We start from the raw sequence: 26,079 nt of genomic DNA on the forward strand, positions 1-26,079 counted from the left end.
AGAAAAATGTCCTGGAAGTTGAATATGCTATTAGCTCTGCAAACCTTATCCTTTTAAATTAACTTCATTCTCAGGCTGATTTTACTCAGACACGTGCACAGTCGGTGTCTTTTAATGCCGCTGATAATTTCCAAATACATGAACAAATTGAGCCACAAGTTAACCCAGTGTTTGAAGTAACCTAGTAAGACAAGCTTAACCATCCTAACAACCATATACTCGCAGAACAAATAAAAGTGCAGACCTCGGCCAGCAGAAAGACAAGACAAAGACTGACAGGGTAGGCTCATCAGAAGTAAAAATTAAAGTTGATCTGAGTAACCAGAGCCAGGGACAGAAATGCCAAAGTAGCATCAGTCAGTTTCTGCAGGTCAGGGTTGCTGTGTTAAAGACCAAGATTCCAAAAAGCACTATTAGTATTAAATTTCATATTGTCCAGTTATACCTACAGCCCAGTCAATTAACAGCCACTCCCAATGGGTTCGGGAAAGTTGATTTGGACAAGCCTTCTTCCTAGGCCCTCACATTTTGCCAAGGACTTCAGGTATGGGGGGGAAAGAGTTTTAATCAGGAAAGAGGTAGTGGGTGCTGTTACCGGAAGCAAAGCTAGCTACCTGGGCCAAACGCAACAGCAGTTATGGGGAGTGGCTACCAGTTGCCAACTCAAGCTTGCTAGTGATGCTATGTACTGTAGGTCTTTTGTGGGTAGTTTCAAAGACATCGGAAAGATCTGGTAACAAATTTGGTGTACTTACAACCCATCTCCAGACAGTCAAACCACATTCCCAATGTAATACCACAAAAGTTCCAAATGCTTTTTTCACAGTACAAAAATAATCCTAATATGAAATTTGGTCCATTTCAAAATATAGGAAGATAAATATGAATATGTATGTGGTCCCTGGGATATATTACACATTTCTCCAGGTGTTTTGGGAGAAAGAAAAAAGATTGTTATTGCCCAACTCCAAGGAAGATGAACAAAAAGATCAAGCCCAGAGATACTGCAGGTTGTCATCAGAGTGGTGGCTGTGATCAGGGGCGGAGTCTGGTATCCTCAGCCAAAATCCGCTCTCGGCAGGTCACCCTCAGTTTATTGATGGTTGCCTTGGAGAGGCTTCCTGGTTCCCTGAAGATTTCCTGTCAGTACCAGATAAAAGAGTGTTTGTTCACAAAGCTCCTGTTTTAACTTACCGATAAGACACTGATCTAAGGTCAGTTGTGCATTTTCCTCACTAATGGACTACGGTTGGAATCTCAAGAAGGTGAGCTGACTCAAGACGTCTCTCCAGGAGCGGCGTACCTGCATGAAAGCGTGGCAGTCGTACGTGAAGTCTCCCTGGGCGACCCGTTTGAAGCGCTCGCACACTTCAGGCATGGAGTGCGCCTGCACGATCTCAGCCTGGCTGTGGTGGATCAGGGTCAAGGCGACACGGAACAGGATCTTGGAACCCTCGTAGAACAGGCTGTCCCAGATCCGGAGAACCGTCTGGGGTTCATCGTTACAAGCGCGAAGATGACAACAGACTCAGACTTCATGAATTACCATCTTAACAACACACACACACACACACACACACACACCCCTTGAATCTCACCTCTACAGGCAGGACATCAATGTAGAGGCAGATGAACCATCGGGAGACCACCAGGGTCCACATGATGTCGTGTTGGACCATGATCTGCCACACGGCCGGGACCTTCAGCCTCACCAGCTCCCCCAGCACCTCCTGGTCCGTCTTCAAACCCAGCATGGCCGGGCTGTAGTAGTCTACAGGACAGGACCATTCAGCTCAGGGTGTGTTTGCGTGATCTGGGTCTGTGTGTACATGTATGGACGGGAGTGCCCCACAAAGATACTCAAATTGGACCCCAATTTGTTTTTGGGACAGTCCTCAACCCAGGAACATTTTTAATTTTGGGCTTGGGGGAAGGTTTTTGGGTAAAATGTACAATTGGGAATAGTGTTAGAATTGGGGTTACTTACAGGTTAGGGAATAACAGTTTAGGCATTAGGGATAGATTAGGGTTTAGAGTTAGGCTTTAGAGTTAGGCATTAGGGATAGGTTTAGGGTTAGGCATTAGGGATAGGTTTAGGCATTAGGGATAGGTTTAGGGTTAGGCATTAGGGATAGGTTTAGGCATTAGGGATAGGTTTAGGGTTAGGCATTAGGGATAGGTTTAGGTTTAGGCATTAGGGATAGGTTTAGGTTTAGGCATTAGGGATAGGTTTAGGCATTAGGGATAGGTTTAGGCATTAGGGATAGGTTTAGGGTTAGGCATTAGGGATAGGTTTAGGGTTAGGCATTAGGGATAGGTTTAGGGTTAGGCATTAGGGATAGGTTTAGGCATTAGGGATAGGTTTAGGGTTAGGCATTAGGGATAGGTTTAGGGTTAGGCATTAGGGATAGGTTTAGGGTTAGGCATTAGGGATAGGTTTAGGGTTAGGCATTAGGGATAGGTTTAGGCATTAGGGATAGGTTTAGGGTTAGGCATTAGGGATAGGTTTAGGGTTAGGCATTAGGGATAGGTTTAGGCATTAGGGATAGGTTTTGGGTTAGGCATTAGGGATAGGTTTAGGGTTAGGCATTAGGGATAGGTTTAGGGTTAGGCATTAGGGATAGGTTTAGGGTTAGGCATTAGGGATAGGTTTAGGGTTAGGCATTAGGGATAGAGTAGGGCAGTAGGGATAGGTTTTGGGCTTGTGAACATGGATTTCTTGCTTAAGGTTAGGTCTCAGGTCCCCACAAGAAGGGAAAGACAAACGTGTGCGTGTGTGTGTGTTTAATGTATCCTGGAGCCTGAGGTCACACCCTGTGCTTGCTCATCTCTGTGGGCGCAACAAACCCACAACAAACACAGGCTCACCACATCATGTGATCATGGAGCTTTTCCAAAGAAACAGCTCCCAAAACATCCGGTATGTTCCACTGATAAATAAACTGTGTACAACCACACCGCAGGCTCTCACACAAGCACAACATGTGGGATGTTTGTGATTGGTTGAGCCAGTGGAGTGGGCGGAGCTTGTGATCTATAGGGGTTGAACCCTAACCCTTACCCTTGACTGGATGTAAAGTGCATGTCCCTTAACGCATAACCCTATGTAATCATTTTCCTTTTAAAAGGTTAATTGACCTCAGAGTTGGGAAGTAAGCCCCGTCTTCTCCATTCTGTCAACCAATTAAAAGTATTTATTTCTTCTGGACAGATCTACATTCCAAGGTTTGAGTAGAAACCAAACTCAACAATGGATGCATGTACAGACAGAAATACAGGCAGAAGTGTCTGTGACTAACCTGGGAGTATTCTTCCCAACAAAGCGTCCATCAGCCAGAAGGACTTCTCTTCATTTTTAGTGATGATGATGAGGTAGCCTGCAATGAAGTTCATGCCCTAGAACAGGGAGAGAAACAATAATGATATTTAAACACACTATAGAAGGCCGGTGACATGCAGGTATGATAGCCTCGGGGGACAGAACCGCTTCACAAAGAGGAAACAGTAGATAGTCAGGTAAACAAAAGTTAAAGGTGCACTCCAGTCACAAGACCAACCCATTCAAATATTTTCAAAAAGCAAAATCAACCTGATCCAAGGCATTAACACCAAACACAATCTGAATCAAAAATCCAATTAGCTGCACAGACGGTCGTTCAATTGAGAGGATGGACCACTCTGTTTCCATAGGACAGATTCGGTCAGGACTCTTATCATGCCTCCTTACTATCTGATTGGTTCCCGGGGTGAAAGGAGATTATAGATGGAGGATAACACCTTCAAGAAATAATGTATCATGCAGAGGGCCTGTATTGGTACCTGGCAGTACCCGACTGCAGGGTTGTGGTGTCCGTAGGCCAACAGAACATTGTACAGAGCCTTCTGCAGACAGGGTTCAGAGCTGCTCTGGAACAGCACGTTGTCAGGAAATGTCCTGTGCATATCTGCAGGGGCGGGGACATTCAACCATCAGACAATCGCAGTGAAGCAACCATGTAACGGTAATGTTCATCAATTTGGTTTTTGGACTAAATTCGTTTCCTGATTCAAGAAGGTAGGACATTTTTTGTACTGCACGCCAAGAACGACCATAAGCAATGGTCAGATGTGAACAGTGTCTCTGCAAGTGACTGATTAGCGTGTAGCTAAAGTACCCGTGCGGATGGTCTCCTCCAGCTTGGGGTTGTGCTGCTGCTCAGTGCCCAGGAGAGAGTGGTAGTAGCCTGGGTTCTTCTCGAGCTGAGCCTGGGCCCCGCTGGATGCCATCCAAATCTGGGCTCTGTGCTCGTTTGGCACACCTTTACGCACATATCGCTTCACTGTGACAATGGAACATATACATCAGGTTAGGGGTTAAGTTTAGTAGTTAAGGTTACATTTTTTAAGTTGAGAATCTCCAAAAATGTAGATGGAGAGAATCTTCTACAAAGAAAAACAGATCTCACCCGTCTGGTTCTTTTCCACCTTAACGTTCCCCTTCCCCAGGAGTTTTGACCACTTAGCAGACCTTCTGGTGAGAACAGCTAGGTACTCTGCCATCTTCTCTTCATGGGACTCATAACCTTCAGGTTTCTCAAAGCCGTATGGGTCCACCCTACACAGAGAAACATTCCAGGAACACAGGGATAAAAAAAAAAAAAAAAAAAGGTATGGATCTGAATGACCCACATTTTAGACTCAGTAGCCTACACTGAATTGACCCCAGAGGGATGTCAGTATGAGTTCAATGCCTGGAACTGTAATATAGCTTACTGTTAGGTTACCTAAAACGGGCAAAACATTAGTTACAATAATCTGGACTAGATCATTTTTAGTCTTGAGATCCGTTTGTTTAGCGTTGCTGTTTACAGGTGGCTAGCATCCGATGACGCTATTGAATAAACAAGGGAAGCCGGAACCCTAGAGAGACTAAAACGACATCGAGCACAATACGGTGTGCATTTATTGGCGATTAATTTATTTGGTATCCAAACTTGTGTGAAAAAGACAGTGTAAAGACAACGCCAGCAAGAAGGCCAAATAGGGTTAGGGGGTTATGGCTTGGGAGGGCATTCTCACAGCAAATGTTTTAATTGCTACATGTAAACCTTTCGTCAAAACGTTTTGATATTGGACTAAAACGGGTAGGTCTTTTCCTGTTTCGTTCTGCTTGTTTCTCTTTGGCAAATGTTCGCAACTAAACAGTTTTTCCTTTTGCGATATACAGACGTTGTTAATTATTCACTGGCCAAGATGTCACCTGACATGCAAACTGGACAGGTGCTGCGTCAACTGTAATTGCCTGCAAAAATGTTCATCATTGCCAGCTTTAGTTTGTTTCAAACTGAATTGATCATGCCTTCAAGATTTTATCAAATCTGTTATAATACAATAGATGATTACTATTATTTAAAAGGAGAAGACGTATACCATTACCTGTCATTTGCTTTGGTGCTGTTCAGGTGAAGTTTGGAGATATTTCCGTTCGTTTCACTCTCCATACCTCTTCAGGATCGTTGAAAATAAATTTAAACGCACGCTCGCAGTAAACGTTGTGATCTATCAACTCCAAATAGTTAGCAGTTTAGATTATAATGCCATAGGTCCTGGGCTACCACGTACCATACATTTCCAGCTGCCAGAAAGACCTGGAAACAAATGAAGAACTGTAAAGACAATGATTCTCAAATGTTAATTGGTACAATTACATGTACAGAAACAAGTTTAGGCTAATGTTTAAATCCGTATCCTTTCGTAAAATTCAGAAACAAGAAACTTTTGAAGTCCGTTAGGGTAGGCTACAATTCAGCCTTACATCCGTCATTTCTTTTTACTTCACCTGTCCGGTATCGCGAGGCGGGTTACATTGCTTTTTGTAAACACCCACCTCAGGTAAATAATGGACCCATTCAGCTTGAGGGCTTGTTTGTACATCGAAGCCAGCAATTGCGATTGATCAGGTGAAAAACACAATTTCTAAAGAAATCGAGTACAACTATTTCACTTTTTGTCCTCGACGCTTTTTGTTCCATCAAGCCTGGTAGCAACAGGCTGCTGTGCCGTTATGTTATATCGATGTTATGGATTTACACAAAGGACCGTGGCCTACTTTCCACTCCAGAGAATATTAATGTTAAAGGTTAATGAAAACAAAAATCTCATTCTGAGGTAGCAGATTTTAGTTTGATATTTGATATTTGATATTTAAGTTATGTAACACCCAATGCAATGCCCCCATGCGAAAATGTAATCGGCCCCTAGACGCAAAAACTGGTTATGTCACCTTTGGCAGAAATGAGTCTTCTTGTTGTTATTGATTAGTCCTCCACGGCGCTGCAGAGGACGTTTTCCCAATTCTTCCATGCAGAATTGCTCCGTGAGTGATATTTGAAAATAAACTTATTTCAGGTCTTCGCGGCATCTCAGGGTTTAGGTCTGGACTTTGGCTTGGGCATTCCAACACGTTACATTTATTGTTCTTCAACCATTCAGGTTTGCAAGTATGTCTTAGCTCAGTCTTGCTGAATGACCCAGGTTTGATTCAGCTTCAGCTCGTAGACAGATGGCCTGAGATTCTCCTGCAGTGGTTTCCTCCTTGCTACTCCATGAAACCCATTTTAGTCCCGTCTTTGTGATGGTAGAGTCATGTATGCTGGTCTTAGCTGAAGAGAGAGGTCTGCAGATCCCTGGATGTTGTTCTTAGGTTCTTAGATTTTTCTCCTTGCTCATGGAGAGATTTTGCCTGGATGGCTACTTCTGGGAAAATTGAGTAATGTCCCAGACTTTTATATATTTAGACAATATAGCTCTGACTGTGAGGTTGGGTGGAGCCCAGTGCCTTTGAAGTTGCTTTGAAACCCTTTTCCTGATATGCATCAGGAAGGTGTATAATTTGATAGTGGCATGATACTGCTGCTGACAACTTCAAGGGCCAAATTTAGGCCAATTTAATATCTGACCTGGGCCAAATTTAGGCCGATTAATATCTGACCAGGGCCAAATTTAGGCCGATTAATATCTGACCTGGGCCAAATTTAGGCCGATTAATATCTGACCAGGGCCAAATTTAGGCCGATTAATATCAGGCTTGATTTCTAACCATGGTATTCAAACGCCAAACCCCAGTAAACCCATTGGGTTGAATTAACTAGGTGGGAAATAACTTTTTGACATCTGACAATTGCATGTCTAAGAACATACTACACCACAAAGGAAATGAAGCAAACTACATTTGTTATGTTTCTGCATGTACAACAATACAGAAAAATAGCCAGGAGGCAAATCCTTTATAAGGACCTACATGCAACCGTGAGTTGGAGAGAATGAATCCCAGGTAGTTGTCATAACATCACAGAATTGATGATGCTAGTGATACAATCATCGATAATACCTACCTGGATGTGACCTCTATCTCTCTAGTAATTTGAATAAATGCTGTTAGTCCAAATTCAACTTGTTCCACAACACAGAGGATTTATGTTCTATTCTCCACGACAGAGGATGTATGTTTTATTCTTCACAACACAGAAGATTTATGTTCTATTCTCCACGACACAAAGGATGTATGTTTTATTCTCCACGACACAGAGGATGTATGTTTTATTCTCCACAACACAGAGGATTTATGTTCTGTTCTCCACGACACAAAGGATGTATGTTTTATTCTCCACAACACAGAGGATTTATGTTCTATTCTCCGCTCTCGGGGCAGAGGGCAAAAGGATGGTGGGCCATGAAGACACTGATCTGTGTATATGTTTTGTTTATGACAGTAAACATCACAAAATAGAAAAAAGTAATTAATTAGTGGTTTGGCGTACCTGTACTTTTTTTTTATGTCTTTCATCTTGAAAATGTTTTTAAATTTGACAGAAATTATACTTCAACTACCGATACCTTTTCCTGGACACCTTTGTTACTCTGAAGGATATGAATCAATAATGTTGAAGGGAAAAACAACACAAAATCAGGGCACACTGAAAGACGTATTCTGGGACCTTTGCTTACCTAAAACCTTTTCTAAACTTGTTTTAGTCTGTGTATTATGTTGTTTATATGTGCATAATTTATCATTAGAATCAGTATCATAACACAGTTGGAATTGAAATTTCATTGTTGAGTGGTTTTGATGAAAGGGGCATGTACTTCAAGGGACCTGTTTTGGCTCAACAGCACCACTTCACAACACGAGTGGCCAAAAAACCTTGAATGTATCTTTAATGCTTGAGTGTGCTAAATTGGATCAGAAGCAAAGTTCAATTTGACATTTTCCTAGGCAACACACCACTGAGACACTGCTGACTACTGCTTCAGTGGATACAACACATCGACTCAGCCTCTACCCATCTGATAAAAACATTCTTTATTCAGTTTTCCTTCTGAGATTAACAATACTGGTAAATGACAAACAGTAAACAGCTTGATCATATGGGTACTGATAGTGCATAAATAGCCCGCAGTGTATCATTACCCAAGCTTCTAGACCCAATATTGCAATATGCATTTACTGGACTCTGGTTCTGGTTGTTCTGTATTTAACCATGGTATCCATGCCAAAAAACACCCATTCAAAAATTAAAACTGATTGTTTGAGTCATCCCCCTTCGGAAACAGTGAACGTTAATGTCAATATTTGCAAGTACACGTTCCGTCCTTCCCATCTGCTGCCACTAGCTTCCCAGCCAAGAGACTGACAGCCTAGATTCAACCCAAGCAAGGGTACATGTTAGCTTTGGATTTTGTAGCGGATGGCGGGGTTAAACATTTGGATGTAATATATATTTTTGGACTGCTTCGCATTGCAAACGATGTCCATGCCATCACTTCTGCCGTTAAGTAGCCACTGACCGCAGCAACAGGTGCTGCTACAAAACAGTACACCAAACTTTCGTGGCACAATTACCCTCAGTAAAATTCTACACAGTACAATTCTGGCCCCAGAAGCTGGGATAGGTCAATATTATTTTCAGCATACGTAACCCTGTCCAGCAAGCAATCCTTCCTCTCACAGACGTGTAACAAACAGTGCCCCCTAGTGACTGATTAGTAGTTCTGAACTGTTGATCCGGTCCTACTTGGGATGTATGCACCAATGTGTCCTTAATTACCCAACACACTTCAGCAAAATATATATATAAAAACAGGTAGAAAATAAAAACAGCAGTATTTCAGTTCTTTCAGGTCAGAATAAATTATCCTTCCCCCTACAGTCATGTGAACAATAGTACAAAGCACATTCTTTTCCAAAACCCAGTTTTCCAAAAGTTGATAACCAGACCTACCAGTTCAAATCCAATAATATACCAGGCCTTTTATTTACACAAAGATAACTTATATTATTCTTCATATAATTCTCTCTGTACATAAATGTTTTAGAACACTATGTATATTATTTATATATAACTGTAACAGTTTTGTTGGCGGTGGGTTGGGGAGTCATGGGTTGCAGGGCTGTTCTGAACAGTCTCCACAGAACCCCATGTGCCACAGAAAGATAACTAACAACAATCAACTCAAAACACGTGTCTTTCTCATTTGCAAATCTTCAATTCCCAGAGCCGATCTCCTACCGTCAATGTTTTTGCCGTTCTTTAGAGTAAGAGAAATTCTGGCTGTGCCAGGGTAGGTAGCGTGTTTATTTTCTGCTCCTCTTCAGAGAAATCTTCAGATTCTGAAGAAGCCTGGGCAGAAACACTGATATTCTAAAGATGTTTTCTTGGCCAATCTCCAGCATGGGATATGTTCTGCTAAGGTCACCTGCTGGAGATGTGCGTGTGGGAACTCCCACCAAAGAAGGACAGGAATAAAATCCAGCGATGCTCCTGGTTTTGTTCCTTTGGTTCCCTCTTGCTTCTCCCTGATAGATGGTTACCTAATTGTTTTTCAGTTACAGTTACAATTGTTTCTCTGATTTCTGTTTAAACCTTTTTTTTATGCCACACAAAAAAGAGGAAACAAAAGTGCTGCCCCTGTTCTAAGACTTGAGTTTGATCAGTGGGTTTTTCGCTTTGATCCCGTTAAGATCGGCCGGGCGAATTCCACAAAGTCGTCTATGAGAACTGGCCACGCCCCTGACAGGAAAAAGAAACATGTTTGTAAATTAATTGGCTGTCTCAATCCATCAGCTAACCACAGCCAAATAAAGCAGGGTGTTTTGGACAAAAATAAATATTGGAATAAATGTGATACCAATAAATAAACATAACATTCACATGATCTTTCAAACTATTACTACAAATATAAACCGATGGTTGTAGCCATGAACTATGGCATTAATAATCACCCCGATTTTGTCAACAAACAACATTAGCAAAATGTAGGTGATAAATGATCAATGTCAATAACTTAAAAGTTACTGTCACAGCTCTAACACCGTAACATTAGCTTTGTTTAGGCCTTGTAATAAATCATCCGATTGAAATGATTCACGGTTCTTTAGAACCTTGTTTTGCTGAATCAGGTGTGTTGGTGCTGACCTGGAACAACAGCCTGCCCACTCAGTGGCTTTCCCGGACCAGGGGTGATGACTACTGCAGTCTGCCATTGTGTGTTTGGGAGCAATGTTCAGTGCACTGCCCGTTTAGAAACAGCAATGAGCCCCGACCGAATCACACCACACCCAGAGAATATGGCTTACCCTCCTCGTCATAGTTTGACATGTCGTCTGCGATCATGTTGCCAAAATCCAAGAGGAGGTTCCAAGTGTCTTTGGGAATCGATCTTTTATGGTGTTCCTGTGTGAAACACAAGAAAACAAAAGTTCAAGAAGTGCACAGGAGAAAACAGGATGCCAAATGCACCTGACAAACTAACAAGAAGTCATCCAGCTCAAGTAGTTGTGCTAACTGCCATCCATCTCGCTCAACCAGGGAAATAATCAGCTTTGGAGGAGAGGGCTTCTCTGACTAAGGACTGCAATGAACAACACGGTCTGAGCATCTCTCCCCCAACACAGATTGGCTGAGCCAATTTGCACAGTCCTTTGCGCAAATCCCAGGCTGGATAAGAACCCAGGTTGCAATGACGAGCCTGCAACGCATAACACACCACACTCACCAATAAGAATCTATTCCAGAGGTCCAGAAACTTAAAGCGTCCTGTCAGTACCAGGTTCCAATAAGCCACCGCCATTTCTAGATCTGAAACATATAGAGTAATTTTTTTTTAATATACATATCTCAGTCACTATTGTTAAATTGCATGTGTTCACACAGATTTGAGCCTGAACGTTGATAAACGTTTGTAACCATGGTAACTCCTACTATGGTCATGTGCTTACCTAGTCCCTTCTGTCCAGGGTTCTTGGCGAAGTTGAAGGTGAACTGGTAGAAATCCTTGAACTTGCCGCTGTCTTTCAGCTCTTGTTCTAACCTTGGAAGATGAGCCTTCAGTTTCTCAAGGCTGTCACACCTGCGGAGTAGTGAGTAGATATGTCAATAAAAACCAACACAATAGGAAAATTGCGCACATTCAGTGTCCAACTGAAGTAGGCCTGTTGTCCAGGGTTTCAGTAGACTGACTAAACCGACTAAAAGACTAAAATAGCTGCCGAAATGAACACTTAGGTAAACCCTGAAGACAAATGTTTCCATTTGCATTCAAAAGCATGTTTCTGTTCTGTATTGGTCAGGACTGACAGCTAACCAGGCTGGCTTCCCACCAACCACGGAGACACACAGCATTAATGCAAAGGGAGAGTGAGTCTAAACATAGCTGCTCTCCCCACTACGGAAAGACACATAAATCCAAACACCACAATAACAACACACCCCAGTGACAACACACCCATGGGTAATGACCAATAACACACCATCACTGCGTCGCAGGGCGATGACACCCTTTCTAGCTTACCCCAATTCAGACATGCCGTCCAAGAACTCCTTCCTGCTGAACTCGCACTGGGTGGCGGCTCTGAACTTCCACGCCACAACCAGGACGCTAATGCTAGCCGGGTCCAGGGCAAGGTCATCGCAGAACTGTTGGATGCCATCGACGCCGATCTTATTCTCATCCTGGGGATCTGTGGAGTTTCATGTGTATTACAGATGCTTCAACAAAAACACATGATCTGGAGAGAGTAGCAAATATCACACACAATGTCCACACGCTGTATTTTGATCTAACGTCTCCCGCTTGCCTTTGTAGCGGTTGTAGAGCTGTTCCAGCTTCTTCTTCTCGACGGGGGTTTTCATGGAGTCCTGACAGTAGAGGTCTGGGTTCTGAAAGTAGTTGTCAGTGGCCACGTCTAGTTCCCAGTCATTCTGGGTCAGGCGGTGGGCAGCAGTTTTCTCCCCCACCTGCGTAAAGGATATGAACTGACAGACCTTGTCGCTTGGCGAAGACTTCAGTTCATGCTGCACGGAGACAGGACACGGGTCAGACACCAGCGAGAGGCCCGGCAGCAACGACAACAGGACGCAAACACACACTAAGACACACACCAGGATACACAAGGACACGCAGTCATCCACAAACATTCAGGTTGGGGTCGGGGTCACACACACACACACACACACACAGGGAGATGATGGAGGCCACAGAGACACTCACTTTGTATTTTGATGAGACAAGTCGAACAGACAGACAGTGGCACAAGCAAACAAGCTTTGGTCAAAACGTTGGGGACCTGGTCAACAAGCGAGGCTAACTATTTTGAGAATGGAGAACGTTGAACTGTGGCGCGCACCCAAGGAGGCCCCCAGCATATAGAGCTCGTGGCGGACTGGAATGTAACACGAGTAGGGGGATAACATCACTGCTCAACTAGTTAAGGGCGTCGCATGGCCCCAAACACACCACGCGTGCTTCTGCCAGATAAAATGGTTATTTAAAACTTTGCAGAATAAGCGGAATGTGTAATGATTCGACCGGGTGTGTTTATTTCAAACTGCGTGACAGACGCAAACAAGACCTAAAAGAAACATGCAATACATTCCCGTTAAAAGTAATATATAAAAACCGCTTTCGAGACATGCATTAATAGAGTGAACAAATGTAAACGGAACTACCCCGGGATCGAGTTTTCGGCAACCTCGTCAAAAATATATAACTGTATAGAATACGAGTGAATAGCGACAACAACATACAAACAACTACCTCGGACCGAACTTAATCAACAATAACTTATCGTCAAATAACAGCCGACCACCGCCACTGACGTAGAGGAGTGTGTCAGTCCTGCGCGTTCTGGTTTGCCTTGGCCACCGCTGTACAACCGAGACACTTAACTTGGTGCGTCTGGGCTGACTGCCTCGCATATCCCGACTACCAAAAAGGGAGTTGTAGCCAGCAAGCTTAGCGCTGGACGAATCAACTGACCTCCCTGATGTTAAATAACTCAAGTGAAACATCTCAACAATGGGAAAGGTGACTGGCAGCGTTATAATCCCATGATTCAACATAATGGCAGAATTTTGTGATTTAGGTTGCGCTTATATTTTTATGTTCTTGTGACCTACAATTTTTTTACACGACTTTCTAAACAAAATGTATAGTCAGTTGCTCGTTATGGGCTTGCGCGGATATACTGCCAAACGTCGCATATACTTTAGAGACTTGGTGTCGAAGTCTTACGGATTGCACACTGGATAACAATGGGACGTAACAATATAGTCAAATGGCGTCGGGTTGTAGGCTACTTCAATCAATCAAATACGAGTGATGGCTGAGCAGGATTCCTAGTGAAGACTACATATCCCGAAATGCTATCTCTGTTTGTATCTGAAGTAGCTAGCTAGTGTAGCTTAATCATCTTTATGTGTTTTAGTAAATACATTTAATCAGTATCTTAACGTGTACCGTAAATTCTGACTATTAGCCTACTGCTAGCACATTATAAGCTTTAAATAAACCTGGCTTGGTATCAGCATTTCAATTCAATGAACCACAGTCTCTTTGGATGGCGAGTAACAACAACAAGTTAGCTATCTAAAAGTTGAATGAGTCCTTTGTGTTCACAAAGTCCATTACCTGACAGTGAAATTTGATTACGTACAGTACTGTACATACCTGAGTCTGGTCACTGTCGATTTATTCGGCTACCTCAAGAGCCAAGCTAGCTTGCTAACGTTAGTTCCCAAGGTCCAAGAAAAGATGACGTCATTGCAAGAGTTTCTTGCTTCCCCTGAAAATCTAAATTATTTTATAAAGCCCTTTTAACATCAGCAGATGTCACAAATAACGTATACAAATATCCAGCCTGAAATCCAAAAGAGAAACCAACAACAAGAAATTGATGCACAGTAGCTAGGCAACACGTGTCGGGTAAAGATTATGAGTAAATAACCTTTTTAAATAACCACGGACCAGGTTGAGTTTGACCAGGTTGGCTGTCACAGTAGGAATCATCAGGCATCAACTGGTTGGTTATAGATGGGTTAGGTTTAGTGTAAAACGTACTAACTTGGGGTTACTTTTAGGTATAGGCAGTTTTGTGTAAGGGCAAGTTTATATTTAAGCGTAAAGGGTATATACTTGTGGATAGGATTAGGTTAGGATGAGGTTTAGGGGATAGAGAATATTCTGGTCACAACAATGATTGAAAAACACACGTTTGTGAAAGAGAGAGACATGAAATGCCCTTCTTGCAGATTCATATCTAAAAGTTTTACTTTTAGTTATTGGTTAGGAACTCTAACCAGTAGGCTTTAGCAAACGTTTTGTTTGGCACAATGGACACACTTCTGTCGACAATCATTCACTAGTTTAACTTCACTGTAGCGAAAATAAACAGGATAGTGATATTGGTGAATAGCCGTAATTCACGTGCGTTCCTCAAGAGGGATCTGCTTGTTTTGCAAAGTCTCCCCCAGCTGGCACCCATTCATACAATTCAGAATAAAAACGATGTTGCTTAGGGTACTATGTTGCACGATGGATGATTTCCACTTTTTTGTGTTTGATCAAATAGTTGGTAAGGTTGAAAGGACATCTTTGAAAAATAACAGCGGAGACGTCATGAATGACCGGGCGGCTCAGCCGAGATGTGCGTGTTACAACCATAGACTGTAAAAAGGTTACAACTTATAGAATCAGTGTTGCGCTGCCCTGCCATCTACGTCTGTCAGACCTTAAAAACATTATGACTTTTGTGTCTCACTATGCAGAAACAATTGCATTTAAACACTTTCACCACGACATGCATACCATTTGTACAACACGCTCAAATGTAATCAGGAGAATAATCAACGTGCCTTACAGAGCAATGAGAAATGTAATCTAGCACAAAGTTTTTGGACACGGACAGTGGTGGATGTCAGTGCAGCAACTGGTGTTAGGCATTCCGACTCATTTCGGTGAGTCGGCTCTTGTGGCTCAATTAATCTGAGCCGTATTTTGCCTGCCAAACATCTCCGTTTCAAATGTTTGAAAATAAACCAGAACAATGAAGTGCTCCAGTGTTAAGGCAAACTCATATGCTCAAGTTACGTTATAGCGGGAAATGCACGTTCAAATATGTTACATTTTAGGCTGCCTGTTCTAATTATTTGATAAGCTGATATTTTTTTTTTATCTGACGTTAAAAAAAATATACTCACAAATGTGTTCTCTTTGCTATCTATTATTGCTGCAGTGCGCACATGCAATCTTTAGTGAGTATTTTCCTAATCGTTGTTTGAGCTAAACATGTTAAGGAAATCATGGAGCCAAATGGACGGGTCCAATGGTTTCCAATGTTCAACGAATAGTTGTTCGATCGTGAACGATTCATCACGGGCAGCAACTACAGGGTAAACATTAAATGACGACTGAATAGGTTAATACAACAGTGACTTGTGTTATTCAAATGTTTTCTTAGTGGTATTATCAGTTCAAAATGTTTATACAGTAGATACTACCAATTAACATAAAATCGACAAAAAGGTTCCTGGATCCCTGAAAAGCCAAGACCAATGGGAGAACGCGGGATATGAGGTTGTAACGCACGAAGCAATCAGAAAGCGCTGAAGGTGTGGCTTTAGTAGAGTCGATTGTTTGCGTCATATTAAAATGATCCAATCAGAGACCTCAGACGTTTGACACCGCCAAGATTGGTTTTGAAGAAGGTAAACTGTTGTACAGGAGTATTGAGCTAACGGCTAGCCGAGTCAATCGATTTGGGTATTTATCGATTGAAAGCGGGATTTTATACATCTGACATTCTAATGGAGAACATGTCTATATGGTTATTTCTCTAAACGACTGTCTACCCGCTTATATCTTTACAGGTAGATAGTTATGTTAGCAGTTTAGGTAACACGGTGCTACAGCTACCCAGTACAGACCGCGGTGGCTTGCTAGCATTCTAGGTAGCTACTTCCCGTTGTTTCTGATAGCTTTCGGTCAGTTGGCTAATTTTGACAAGCTAGCTGCAAGGACATGTAAGCTAGCTGTACCAAGCATATCAGCTGATCGTCAAAATATTACTCGCTTTCTTGCACTTTAGGTATACACAGTTATACCTATTTTTTTTCACGTTTATTTCAAGAATTGCAAACATGACTAGTTATCTGAACATTAGGATGATGGCTGCAGTTTTGCAATATCAGTATGCACATTGGTTTGGTAGTGTAACCTAGTAATGTTTTTTTTGTCTTCGGCGACTTAATATTGCAAAACAAATTCGAAGTCTTGTATTAGTTACACTATAGACTTTGTATTTCATCGATGCAACCAAGCTTAATTCATTTCATTCATAGTTAGGTTTGAAAAGCATCCATTTTGAGATTGACCAGCGAGCTGCCTTACACTAGTTGTAATTCGTTAAGGTACAGTAATGATTCACTAAATTAAGACCAATTTCTCAAGCGTGGAAGACTGAATTGCTCAGAACCATAAATACATAGTTATTTTAGAATCATAATAATTTGACGTCTAGTTTTGTTTCCTGTTTGAGGATAGGGATTTAGACCTCCTCTTCCTCTGTCCTCGATGCCAACCAAAAACAGACGCCGAAGAAGCACAAGAAAAAGCGTGCACTGGTTTGTATACTTCATACTCAATCTGTTATTGCATATTGATTTTTACTTGTAAATGCAGTTATCATTGTATTGTTATAATTCATGAAAAATCAATTTAATTATGTTTTCTTATACCCAACCGTCTATTTGCGCTCGGTACAGTCTCGTCTCAACGTGCCTCTAAACTAGCTAGCCTGTAATATTACTAATGGTAGGTAGTAAGCGAGCTAACGTAAGACGGGCATCAGTTGGCTAACTATTGCAGCGTGTCGGTTAAAAACAGATTCCAAAATATAGCAAATTATCAGCCCAGCCCAGAATTGTGTATTATTATGCCTGTGCTAGCTAGCTAGCAACGTTTGCTCTGCCATGCAAACTTCGTGGGGAATCTCAGGTCTAGGACGTGGTATGCACCTAACTAGGCCTTAACAGTTTGCATGACAAAAGTTATCGTGTCACATCAGGAGGAGGACCTTTGGTACTCATCTTAGCGGACTCAATTTAAACTCTGAAGTATGCATTTAAGTTGCCCTCGGAAGAGAAATTCGTCAGCTAGCAATGTTTTTGTTAGCCAGTTAGTGGTACATCCAACGCATTTGTGCAATAGGTTGGTTGCAAACAGACTGGTCTTTTTGATAGATAATGCAGCCTGCCTTCAAAAAAATCATCTAGAATATTAATTTCATGTACATGCGTAATAGTTCAGCCGCGTGACCTTACCACCATAGAGATGGTTAGAGTATATGACCTGGACTTAACATGGTACTTGCCACCTTGCAGGTATGCTGTTTTGATTTAGTTGACTGGGTGGGACTTCCAGCTCAATTGCCTGATCCCTGTATGAGGATATAGTGATCACAGGAGGTATCAGCCAATTAACAGAAAATAATATATTTTCTGGGAAGAAACATGCACATTTCTGGACAATGTGCCATGCTGCCTTGTTAACGTCGTGGTAGATTAGTGTTTGATTTGAAAACTGCTCATTGACTTTGCTGACAAAGCCGGGACCGGCCTTAGACAGTAAATTCAGGGCTATCTGAATAGAACTGCCTCTGACTGTCACAAACAGGATTGGGATCTACTTGGTCCTTTTTTAAAATCCCAAATCCATAGTCAAATGTTCAGCTGTATGCTTTTTTACATCAAAGGCAGCTTAAAATCTCGCCAACTTTATTACGGACATCCTCTGTTCCAGGGATCTCATTGGCGACGTACCTGAGGAGGTGCCCTTTCATCAGAGCCCTTCTTCCCCGGGCCGACAGGATCATGGCCAAAGATGTGAGTCCGATCAGAGACTACACCATGCTTTTCTTTCCTTCTTGCTAGCCTGGCTCATGGACCTCACAGGAGAGCTTTTTGAGATTCAATACGGTCTTGTGAAGGAACTGCGAAATGTAAATTCTTTGTTTACATATAAAGTGGTTATTCATTATTTAGATAACACTGCTCCGTGATATGGGATGGCCCCAGGAACAGATTGGAATGTGTCCCAAAACAATAAGTGGTCTATTCTGCAGGACTAGTCTTGGTATGTTCATGTTAGCTAACCGACCCCCACAATTTCAGTGTTGGGATATAAAGTGAGGTTTGGGAAATTCTCTTGCATCTTGCTCACCACTGTATGCATCTTTGCTCTTGTGAACATCTTGAATCTCTGGTGAACTTTTATCTTTGATACTGGTACTGTAATTCTAATACGCTCTTTATATATTAAATGTATTTATTACATTAATTGATTGACTGTTTGGCGTTAATCAAAAATGGGTCAATCTGTTTCCTTCACTTGCTGTTGATATAACTTGAGTAGATTCTGATGGTGTCTGCCCACAGGTTGGTCTGATGGAAACTAATGAACTGCAGCTTTTCATCGACCAGAATCTCAGTCCCAGTAAAGGTGGGTAAAGCATTATGGTCAGAGGTGTGTTCCTTCCTAATTGCATAAATAGTTTTGTGGGACAAATTCAACTGGGCCTGTCTGGTTCGAACGAAACAAGGTGGCCCCTCCCTAGATGGTCCACTAGAAGTAATGTTTGACTAAAAATGTTTTGACGAACACTTTCTAGCTTGTGTTTACATTACATTTTCAGTCATTTGAGCAGATGGTCTTATCCAGAGCGATTTACAGTTCGAGCATGTTTAAGGCCGCTCGGTGGAAGGACCGTGTTCATGCCCTTGTCATTCAGTCCCAGTGTCTTTGCCAGGTGTATCTTCAATTTAACAGTAGGGGGCAATGAGTCCGCGCAGAAGGAGCGTGTGACACTTTACTCCCTTTCAAACGTTGTCTAAGCACAGGCTTTAAAACCAGACTGCACCGGGGTTTTAAAGGTCCTTGTATTCTTGGTCAGTTAGTCAGCGTCCCATAAGCCTGCCGTCCACAGGAGGGAACAGGTGATGAATAGAGGCAGACCTTTTGTGGACAGTGGTTCCATGTGACCACATTTTGACCCCCACCCCCAACGATAACACTGTGCCCCTCTCAGGTGTCGTGTCTATGGTGGCGGTCCATCCTGCGTCCATCCCCGTTACCAAGCAACTGCTGCCCAAAACCCTGGGACCCTCAAATGTCAACATCGCTCCACACATGGTGAGTGCGGCTGGTCTGTCTGAACCATGCACTGTGCGGACAGAAATGACGACCACAGACTGGATTTAAACAGCGTTTTCCTTGAGGCTGTGTGCTAGAGAGCAGGGCGGCGGTTGCCCCTACAGACGTTGGAAGGGGCACCTAGCGGTGTTGCCTGTTCGCCACGCCTGCAGCCAGTGTGTCTGTGGTTTCCGAGCCTCGTCTGTGGTCATTTCGAGGTGACCGGGGGTGAGCCTGAGCCGATCGCCCTGGGCCGTCAGTGGGATTACCCCCATCATCCCGTTACATCCGCAAAGTACATACATGAGGAACAATCAGCTTAGGGTGTCACATGATGACAGGCGGCTGGCAGACCTGACCTGCCTGTCGGCCTTCTTTTCGCCTGTAACGCTCGGCCACGTAGTGAGCCGGAGGTGTACTGCTCTTAACATCTGTCCAGCTCGTCATGTAGACGATGGACCCCGGTCTCCGTGTCGGGAAGGTTTGACAATGAGTCGGCACAGATTATGGTGTACTGGTGACTTCCCGAATGACGGGAACCCTTGAGTATATGTGGGACGCAGCATGTGTTGGAACGTTCTCGGGGCTCACCTTGGCTCCTGTGTTTTGCTGCAATGCAAGTTCCTTAGTGTGTATGATTGATACCCCTAACTTCACTCTTAAACTGGAATTCCTGTCTTCCTGTCCCTGAAGGTTCTCGGCACGCCCCAGAGGGCCAGTGTTTCCAGTGCCATCCTGGTGAACAGCCCTCACACACCCAGCTCCCAGTTCCTCACACAGGGCCAGGCCGCCGACGCATCGCCGTGGTCGTCAGGGTGAGTTGCCACCCGTTGACCTGCTGTGAAGGTGAACTGTATCACTGACGTCAGGGAATGACATTTCACCTGCCCGGTCAAGAAGTAACATCTCACAAGCCTTTGTAGAGGGTAGCCAACGACTGTACGAGCACAGCACTGTTTTCACTGGCGATCACATGGTCAAATCCACAGAGATAAACCAACAATGTAACTGGACAATAACAACGGAGCTGATTGCGCTGGACGGTTCTTTCCACAAACCTCATGTCCGGTAATGTCAGTGAGGACTTGAGGCCCGGATGTCATTCCGTCTGTTTTTAGTGACCCAGAATGGAAAATATCTACTGTGTTAACGTGACCAAACGTCAAGAATACCTCTGTGTTTTGAGCCGTAATTCTTTACTTTGAATGTCACTCCCATTGAACATAATGGTCCCTCCCACTCAAGCCAACTTCAAATGGTTGTTTGTGCTGCCTTTAACTTCCCCTCCCTAAATACTTGCTCAACATCCTGGCACTACCGCCTCTCTGTCCAGTGATAAACTAGTTGGGTGTGTAGCTTTTTTTCCTTTTTTTTTTGGAACCACTTATACAGTGTTTCTAATAAGATTTTTTTTTTTAAAAACCATCACTGTCTAATAAACCACTGTGCTTATTTAATGAAAGATTTCAAAAAGATTTATTGGAGATATTTTTTAAATGTTATTCTTGAGCTCCGGTCCCACATGCTCATTCTGATCACGTGACTTGTTGGGAAACGTCTTAAAGGATATGGTACAATGATATCGAGGCCCCCCCCTTAGAAGAAGTCTGTTGCAATCAAATAATTTGGCACCACAAATGAAGTGACGTTTTATCCCGCCTGAACATGTTCTTTTTTCTAACATCGGTCTTGCAAAAGGGGCTATTATTATTTCATGTCTGTTAGTTTAACTCCAGTGTTGGAAAAGAAAATGTATATTTCTGACAGCACTGTGCCTTTTAAATTTGTGTCCCCCCCCAACAGGAAACGAGGTAAGAAGGGAGAGAAGAATGGCAAAGGGCTGCGACATTTCTCCATGAAGGTCTGTGAGAAGGTGCAGAAGAAGGGTGTCACCACCTACAACGAGGTGGCAGATGAGCTGGTGGCCGAGTTCAGCGCCGCAGACAATCACATCTCCCCCAATGACTCGGTGAGTCCTACTCAGTTTCTCACTTTATTTTTTGTTTTTGGGCGCCAGCCTGGTCACTAGCCTTTGTGTGAACTGTGAGGCCGTCGGCCGAGACCAATACAAGGAAAGCCCCAACAGCGGAAACGCAGGCCCAGGGGAACCATTGTGCAACGTAAGCACTCGTTTCCAGAGGTTGCCGCATAGCGTGGAACCGCTCTCTGAGACAAAATAAACCTCATTGTGAGATTAAAAGGCCGATACACCGAACATGTTCGGTACAATAAGACACTCTGAATCTGCTAAGTGTCTACGTGCACTCGCACAGTCAGATTAACGCACGTTTGTCTTTTAGCATGTGTATGATCAGAAGAACATCCGTCGGCGTGTCTATGACGCGCTCAACGTCCTCATGGCCATGAACATCATCTCTAAGGAGAAGAAGGAGATCAAGTGGATCGGCCTGCCCACCAACTCTGCCCAGGAGTGCCACAACCTGGAGGTGAGTCTACGTACTATCATGTGAAAAAGTACACCACCGCAAAAGCTTTTTGGGACACATGGTGACCCACTTAAACAAATCACAACAAAAAATGGTGCTATTTCATAGTTCTGAAAACATAGAACCTTAGCTCCCATAGCTGTTGTTGCTTTTTTATCTTTATGTAGCCGTTTCTTGAAATGGTCTATCAGTCTCTTAAGTTGTTTGGGAGTGGGAGGTTTTTCTGCCCACTCTACTTCACACTTCTGCTTCAACAGTGTCGTGTTCGAGGGCTTTTTTGCATGCCCTGCTCACTGAGTCCCCCAGTAGCATTTTAATAGGACCGAGCTGTTCTATTGTGTTTGTAGAACATCATCCTGTTGCGAAATCCAACAACTCATCAACTTTTTTGACAGGTGCAGTTACATTTTCCTCGAGTGTTGTGGTTTACTAAATTATGTCAAGTTGGCCAGGCCCTGAAACCGCAAAGCAGCCCCACACCATAATGCCTCCGCCTCCATGCTTTACTTTATACATTACCTCAAAGTTTCATTTAGTTTTTCAATTTAGATTTGTTAAATTGATTTACCTGTAACAATGAATATGGTCTGAATTTAGCTCAGATATCAAAGTTCACAATTATGTATGGTGAAAGACAACGTTCAGGGGGAACATCCTTTCCCCTCACCGCCCTTCTTCTGCCACACTTCCTGTCTTCTCTTTAGATAGAGCGGGAGCGGCGGCTGGAGAGAATCAAGCAGAAGCAGTCACAACTCCAGGAGCTCATATTACAGGTGATCTAAGTGCCATGACACGGTCCGCGTCGAAGGGAGGCTTGAAATGCAGACGTGCAGGTCCCCTTGGCACTGTTTTACGCTCTTCCCTGTCTCTTGCAGCAAATAGCCTTTAAGAACCTTGTGCAGCGCAACCGGCAGACGGAGCAGCAGACCAACCGACCTCCGGCGCCCAACTCTCTCATCCACCTCCCCTTCATCATTGTCAACACCAGCAAGAAGACCGTGATCGACTGCAGCATCTCCAATGACAAGTGAGTCCCTGTGTGTGTGTGTTGTAGTGCAAACATTTTAATTCATCGTTGACTTTGTTCCTGTAAAGCCTTTTTTTTTTTTTTTTCTCGTCGAGGCAACGTTCTACGTTAATTAATCATCTGTGGTTGCACTACCCCTCTTTTAGGTTTGAGTACCTGTTCAACTTTGACAGTATGTTCGAGATCCACGACGACATCGAGGTGCTGAAGCGCATGGGCATGGCCTACGGGCTGGAGGGGGGCAAGTGTTCCCCGGAGGACCTGAAGGTGGCACGCAGCCTTGTGCCCAAAGCTCTGGAGCCCTATGTCACAGGTCAGAGGTCATGGTGCGGTCAAAAGTCAGTGCGGTCAGAGGTCATGGAGGCTGTGCTTTAACTTCACACCCCAAAGATCTCGGCGGCGGTGCATTGCACTACACAAAATGCCATTTAGAAATGGAGAACTAGGGATGAAATGGTGGAATGTGGATTATGGTGGAAATGTCGGCTTTGAGAAACGGATTGATGTGTGGTTTGTTTGTCTTTTTATTTTCTTTTTTTACTGGTAGAGATGGCCCAAGGACCCATCAGTAACGTCTACATCACCGGGGGGTCGTCCACCAACGGGGGGCGCTGTCATGGCCAGAGCAGGCAAGTCCCTCTCCTTAATCCGTCGTAGCCCCCGACTGCTTCAGCACGGCGTGGACTATGGCAGGACTGATCAGCCCCGGCCCTCAACACGCACATCTTCGCTCTAATCGAGCCCTGTTCAGATTTTCTTTCGGCCAGCGGTAAACGCGTTCTCACGTTCTCTAGTCGTATACTGTCTTTAATGTCTTACGACTTGCAGGAAAAATCCTATTGGCGTCCCAAGCGTTTGATGCGCTTTAAGGAACATTTAGTTTCTCTTTGCGTGTTGCGACCCTGTTTTCCACTGTTAGTGTTGAAGTGTCATCCAGAGGTTTCAGACTTATTTGCCTGTCCCGCTGCATGAGCATCAACCCAAATGGTTTTCTAAAATTCCAAGGACCAAAGAAGTTTCTGGCATAGTCTTTTTGAAAAATGTGGCTTTACTTGTGAAGATGGAAAGATCATTTTTCTTTTCTGCAAACATCACGAGTGGCACATTTTTATAATGCACACTAGCTAGTTCAGTCGTGGTGCTTTTAGCGTTCTCCTAACTGTCAGAATGGATCGGCTGATACATCATGTTTTGTTTGTCTTCACAGGCTGCATGGCAGCATACTGACATAAGAAATGAACTTTGTAGCGCCTGAAAGTGGCATCAGTACTGTCTTGGCCTTGAAACGTCTCTGTGGTATTTAAGCTGCATGTGGCTATGCATGACTAGCACTGTGCGCATTTCTAAATATCTGAGACGAGGGAAACAAAGGAAATAAACAGGAGTTTGTGTAGTACACATTTATGATTGTTATAGTTTAAATGATGGACATTACTAGAACTACCCTTCCCGGGCTTTTGCATTGGCATGCCTTTACGGACCCCTGGTTCTGTAGTTATTGTGGGGACGTTTTAAAGCATGTTTCCGGCGACTGCAGTTAATGGCGCTAGCATACAACTATAAAACCAGATTGATCTCAAATGGTACTTCAGACCAAAACAACTTTGATGCTTCACCACTGGAGTTGAAAAATTAGGACCAACATGCAAAATATTCCTGTTAATAGCCTACATTACATCTTTAACTACTAGGCAGGACATTTGTATCGTTTCAGGCCGTTGAGGGCTGGAGTTGAAAAGTTTAGTCTCCTGTATCGCTCCATCTCTGTGCAGTGATTCTGTTCCTCTCTTCATCTGTGTAGTGGCTATTCCACTCTCGCTCTGTGTAGTGGCTATTCCTCTCTTTCGTCATCTCTGCAGTTATTCTGTTCCTCTCTTGTTCCATCTGTGTATTGATTCTGTTCCCCGATTCCTCCATCTGTGCAGTGACTCTGTTGCTGATGGCACCCTCGCCTCCAGTTCTAACGACTCTCACTACAGTGGCTCCCGTGTGGAGACCCCAGTGTCGTACATGGGGGATGATGACGAGGAGGATGACTACGATGAGAATGATGATGAAGATTAAACTCCTGCCTGCTCCAGCCCGTCACCTCTCCAGCAAGCGCAGTCCGTCTCTCTCTGTCTATCTGGCTGTCTCTCTCAGGGTGTTGAAGAATGTTTGGGTGTGCAGGGCGGGCAGAACTCCTCTCCGAGGCGGGCTTCTGAATCAGATGATACAGAAGGGCACTCTGGGAGGTGTTGTCTATGCCTTTGCCACTGGGCCGCAGCCTTTCTGTGTAATCTCCCACTTCTTGGCAAGCCATCTACTCAAGAATAACGCAAAAAATAAAGTAATAAGATATTCAAGGCAACCCACTGCTGTTGGAGAATATAGTTTTCCTGGCGTGTGAAATAGTCATTTCTATTATTATATTTTGATTAAGACTCAATCGGTGGTGAACCACTGTTTCAAGATGGTTGCCAGTGCTGATGCCCTACAGAACGCCGGCTCATAGACTCTCACTGGATCCAAAATGGCCGGTCCAGTTGCCGCAAAGCCCTAAGAAAGATGGGGGCTTCCCTTTTGAAAATGTGGACACATTGTATATTAAAAATTGTTACACCCCAATTATCTCCCCCAGTGTGCCAGCTTCCTGCTGTTCTGCAGGCAGCTGCTGTTCTGGTCCTTGTTTTTCTGATTTGAAGTGTGTTTCTGTTGACTCCACAAACCGCTCTGTCTCCCCGTGTGTTTGCGGAAGACTGGCACCAGCGATGAAAATACTGATCCTTTACAGCCTTTTTAGGAAAATGTTAAGCTATGTGAGCGACTGAACCCGATCCTATTAGAATGATAGTTTATAGTGTCCTTTGCAGGTTAGCAGAAAAATGAAGACCTGGACATTATTGATGTAATAAATTTGTGGGTTGTGTAGGTCTCTATCGACTTCTTTCCAAGATCTTTGTAAAACTGAACAACACATGTACTGACTCCCAACAAAAAAAACTTTCTGTTATCTAAGGTACGTTTGTGAATTAAATGTAGAGAATGTTTTAACAAGATGTCTCTAGTGACTATTTGTGGGTTTCTGTAACTCAGCTGAGTGTTGTTTTTCAACTTTTCTTC

At 43.5% G+C, this 26,079-nt stretch overlaps 3 protein-coding genes across 19 annotated transcripts; 1 reads left to right on the plus strand and 2 right to left on the minus strand.

Moving 5' to 3' along the window:
* Positions 1-96: 96 nt before the first annotated feature.
* LOC105016566 (growth hormone-regulated TBC protein 1-A-like) lies at positions 97-6,714 on the minus strand. Of its 4 annotated transcripts, none has more exons than XM_010880496.5 (9): positions 6,263-6,714; positions 5,416-5,627; positions 4,446-4,594; positions 4,155-4,319; positions 3,820-3,944; positions 3,300-3,396; positions 1,599-1,771; positions 1,304-1,489; positions 97-1,140 (listed from the first exon to the last, which is right to left on the minus strand). In XM_010880496.5, exons 2-9 carry the CDS (start codon positions 5,478-5,480, stop codon positions 1,036-1,038), a joined length of 1,065 nt encoding a protein of 354 aa, XP_010878798.1. In that variant the 5' UTR covers positions 5,481-5,627; positions 6,263-6,714; the 3' UTR covers positions 97-1,035. The 4 variants fall into 4 exon arrangements, with proteins under 4 accessions (XP_010878798.1, XP_010878797.1, XP_010878796.1 ...); XM_010880495.5 differs by lacking the exon at positions 6,263-6,714 and adding an exon at positions 5,867-6,145; XM_010880494.5 differs by lacking the exon at positions 6,263-6,714 and adding an exon at positions 5,795-5,866.
* A 1,612-nt stretch (positions 6,715-8,326) lies between these two features.
* Positions 8,327-14,225, minus strand: LOC105016569 (DCN1-like protein 2). 7 transcript variants are annotated; one of them, XM_013137835.4, is made up of 7 exons: positions 13,987-14,225; positions 12,116-12,275; positions 11,830-11,998; positions 11,258-11,388; positions 11,035-11,117; positions 10,616-10,712; positions 8,327-10,049 (listed from the first exon to the last, which is right to left on the minus strand). In XM_013137835.4, the coding sequence occupies exons 2-7, from the start codon at positions 12,168-12,170 to the stop codon at positions 9,970-9,972; spliced, it is 615 nt and encodes a 204-aa protein (XP_012993289.2). In that variant the 5' UTR covers positions 12,171-12,275; positions 13,987-14,225; the 3' UTR covers positions 8,327-9,969. The 7 variants fall into 7 exon arrangements, with proteins under 7 accessions (XP_012993289.2, XP_019910347.2, XP_012993286.3 ...); XM_020054788.3 differs by having other exon boundaries at positions 12,116-12,332; XM_013137832.4 differs by lacking the exon at positions 13,987-14,225 and adding an exon at positions 13,206-13,283.
* A 1,779-nt stretch (positions 14,226-16,004) lies between these two features.
* Positions 16,005-26,010, plus strand: tfdp1a (transcription factor Dp-1, a). 8 transcript variants are annotated; one of them, XM_010880504.4, is made up of 14 exons: positions 16,005-16,022; positions 16,660-16,724; positions 16,858-16,937; positions 18,115-18,197; positions 18,750-18,813; positions 19,400-19,503; positions 20,197-20,318; positions 21,307-21,472; positions 21,804-21,950; positions 22,655-22,723; positions 22,826-22,977; positions 23,124-23,290; positions 23,525-23,606; positions 24,903-26,010. In XM_010880504.4, the coding sequence occupies exons 4-14, from the start codon at positions 18,186-18,188 to the stop codon at positions 25,039-25,041; spliced, it is 1,224 nt and encodes a 407-aa protein (XP_010878806.1). In that variant the 5' UTR covers positions 16,005-16,022; positions 16,660-16,724; positions 16,858-16,937; positions 18,115-18,185; the 3' UTR covers positions 25,042-26,010. The 8 variants fall into 8 exon arrangements, with proteins under 8 accessions (XP_010878806.1, XP_010878808.1, XP_010878803.1 ...); XM_010880501.5 differs by lacking the exon at positions 16,005-16,022 and adding an exon at positions 16,119-16,265 and having other exon boundaries at positions 16,656-16,724; positions 16,853-16,937; XM_010880500.5 differs by lacking the exon at positions 16,005-16,022 and adding an exon at positions 16,119-16,265 and having other exon boundaries at positions 16,656-16,724.
* The last annotated feature ends 69 nt before the right edge of the window (positions 26,011-26,079 follow it).

This window comes from Esox lucius, chromosome 16, assembly GCF_011004845.1.
Source record: "Esox lucius isolate fEsoLuc1 chromosome 16, fEsoLuc1.pri, whole genome shotgun sequence".
Lineage (NCBI taxonomy): Eukaryota > Metazoa > Chordata > Actinopteri > Esociformes > Esocidae > Esox > Esox lucius.

Bases quoted from the DNA above. Each gene is read 5' to 3' on its own strand.
- tfdp1a (XM_010880504.4), top strand. The intron at 20,319-21,306 runs GTGAGTTGCCAC...CCCCCCCAACAG, and splicing joins GCATCGCCGTGGTCGTCAGG to GAAACGAGGTAAGAAGGGAG. The intron at 23,607-24,902 runs GCAAGTCCCTCT...CCATCTGTGCAG, and splicing joins CGCTGTCATGGCCAGAGCAG to TGACTCTGTTGCTGATGGCA.
- LOC105016569 (XM_034286760.1), bottom strand. From the start codon at position 12,455: ATGTTTGTGGATGACTGCGTGTCCTTGTGTATCCTGGTGTGTGTCTTA. The intron at 10,713-11,034 runs GTGAGTGTGGTG...TGTTTCACACAG, and splicing joins TCTGGAATAGATTCTTATTG to GAACACCATAAAAGATCGAT. The intron at 10,050-10,615 runs GTAAGCCATATT...TTTTCCTGTCAG, and splicing joins GTCAAACTATGACGAGGAGG to GGGCGTGGCCAGTTCTCATA.
- LOC105016566 (XM_010880496.5), bottom strand. From the start codon at position 5,480: ATGGAGAGTGAAACGAACGGAAATATCTCCAAACTTCACCTGAACAGC. The intron at 1,772-3,299 runs GTTAGTCACAGA...CCTGTCCTGTAG, and splicing joins GTTGGGAAGAATACTCCCAG to ACTACTACAGCCCGGCCATG. The intron at 1,490-1,598 runs GTGAGATTCAAG...GATGAACCCCAG, and splicing joins TTGATGTCCTGCCTGTAGAG to ACGGTTCTCCGGATCTGGGA.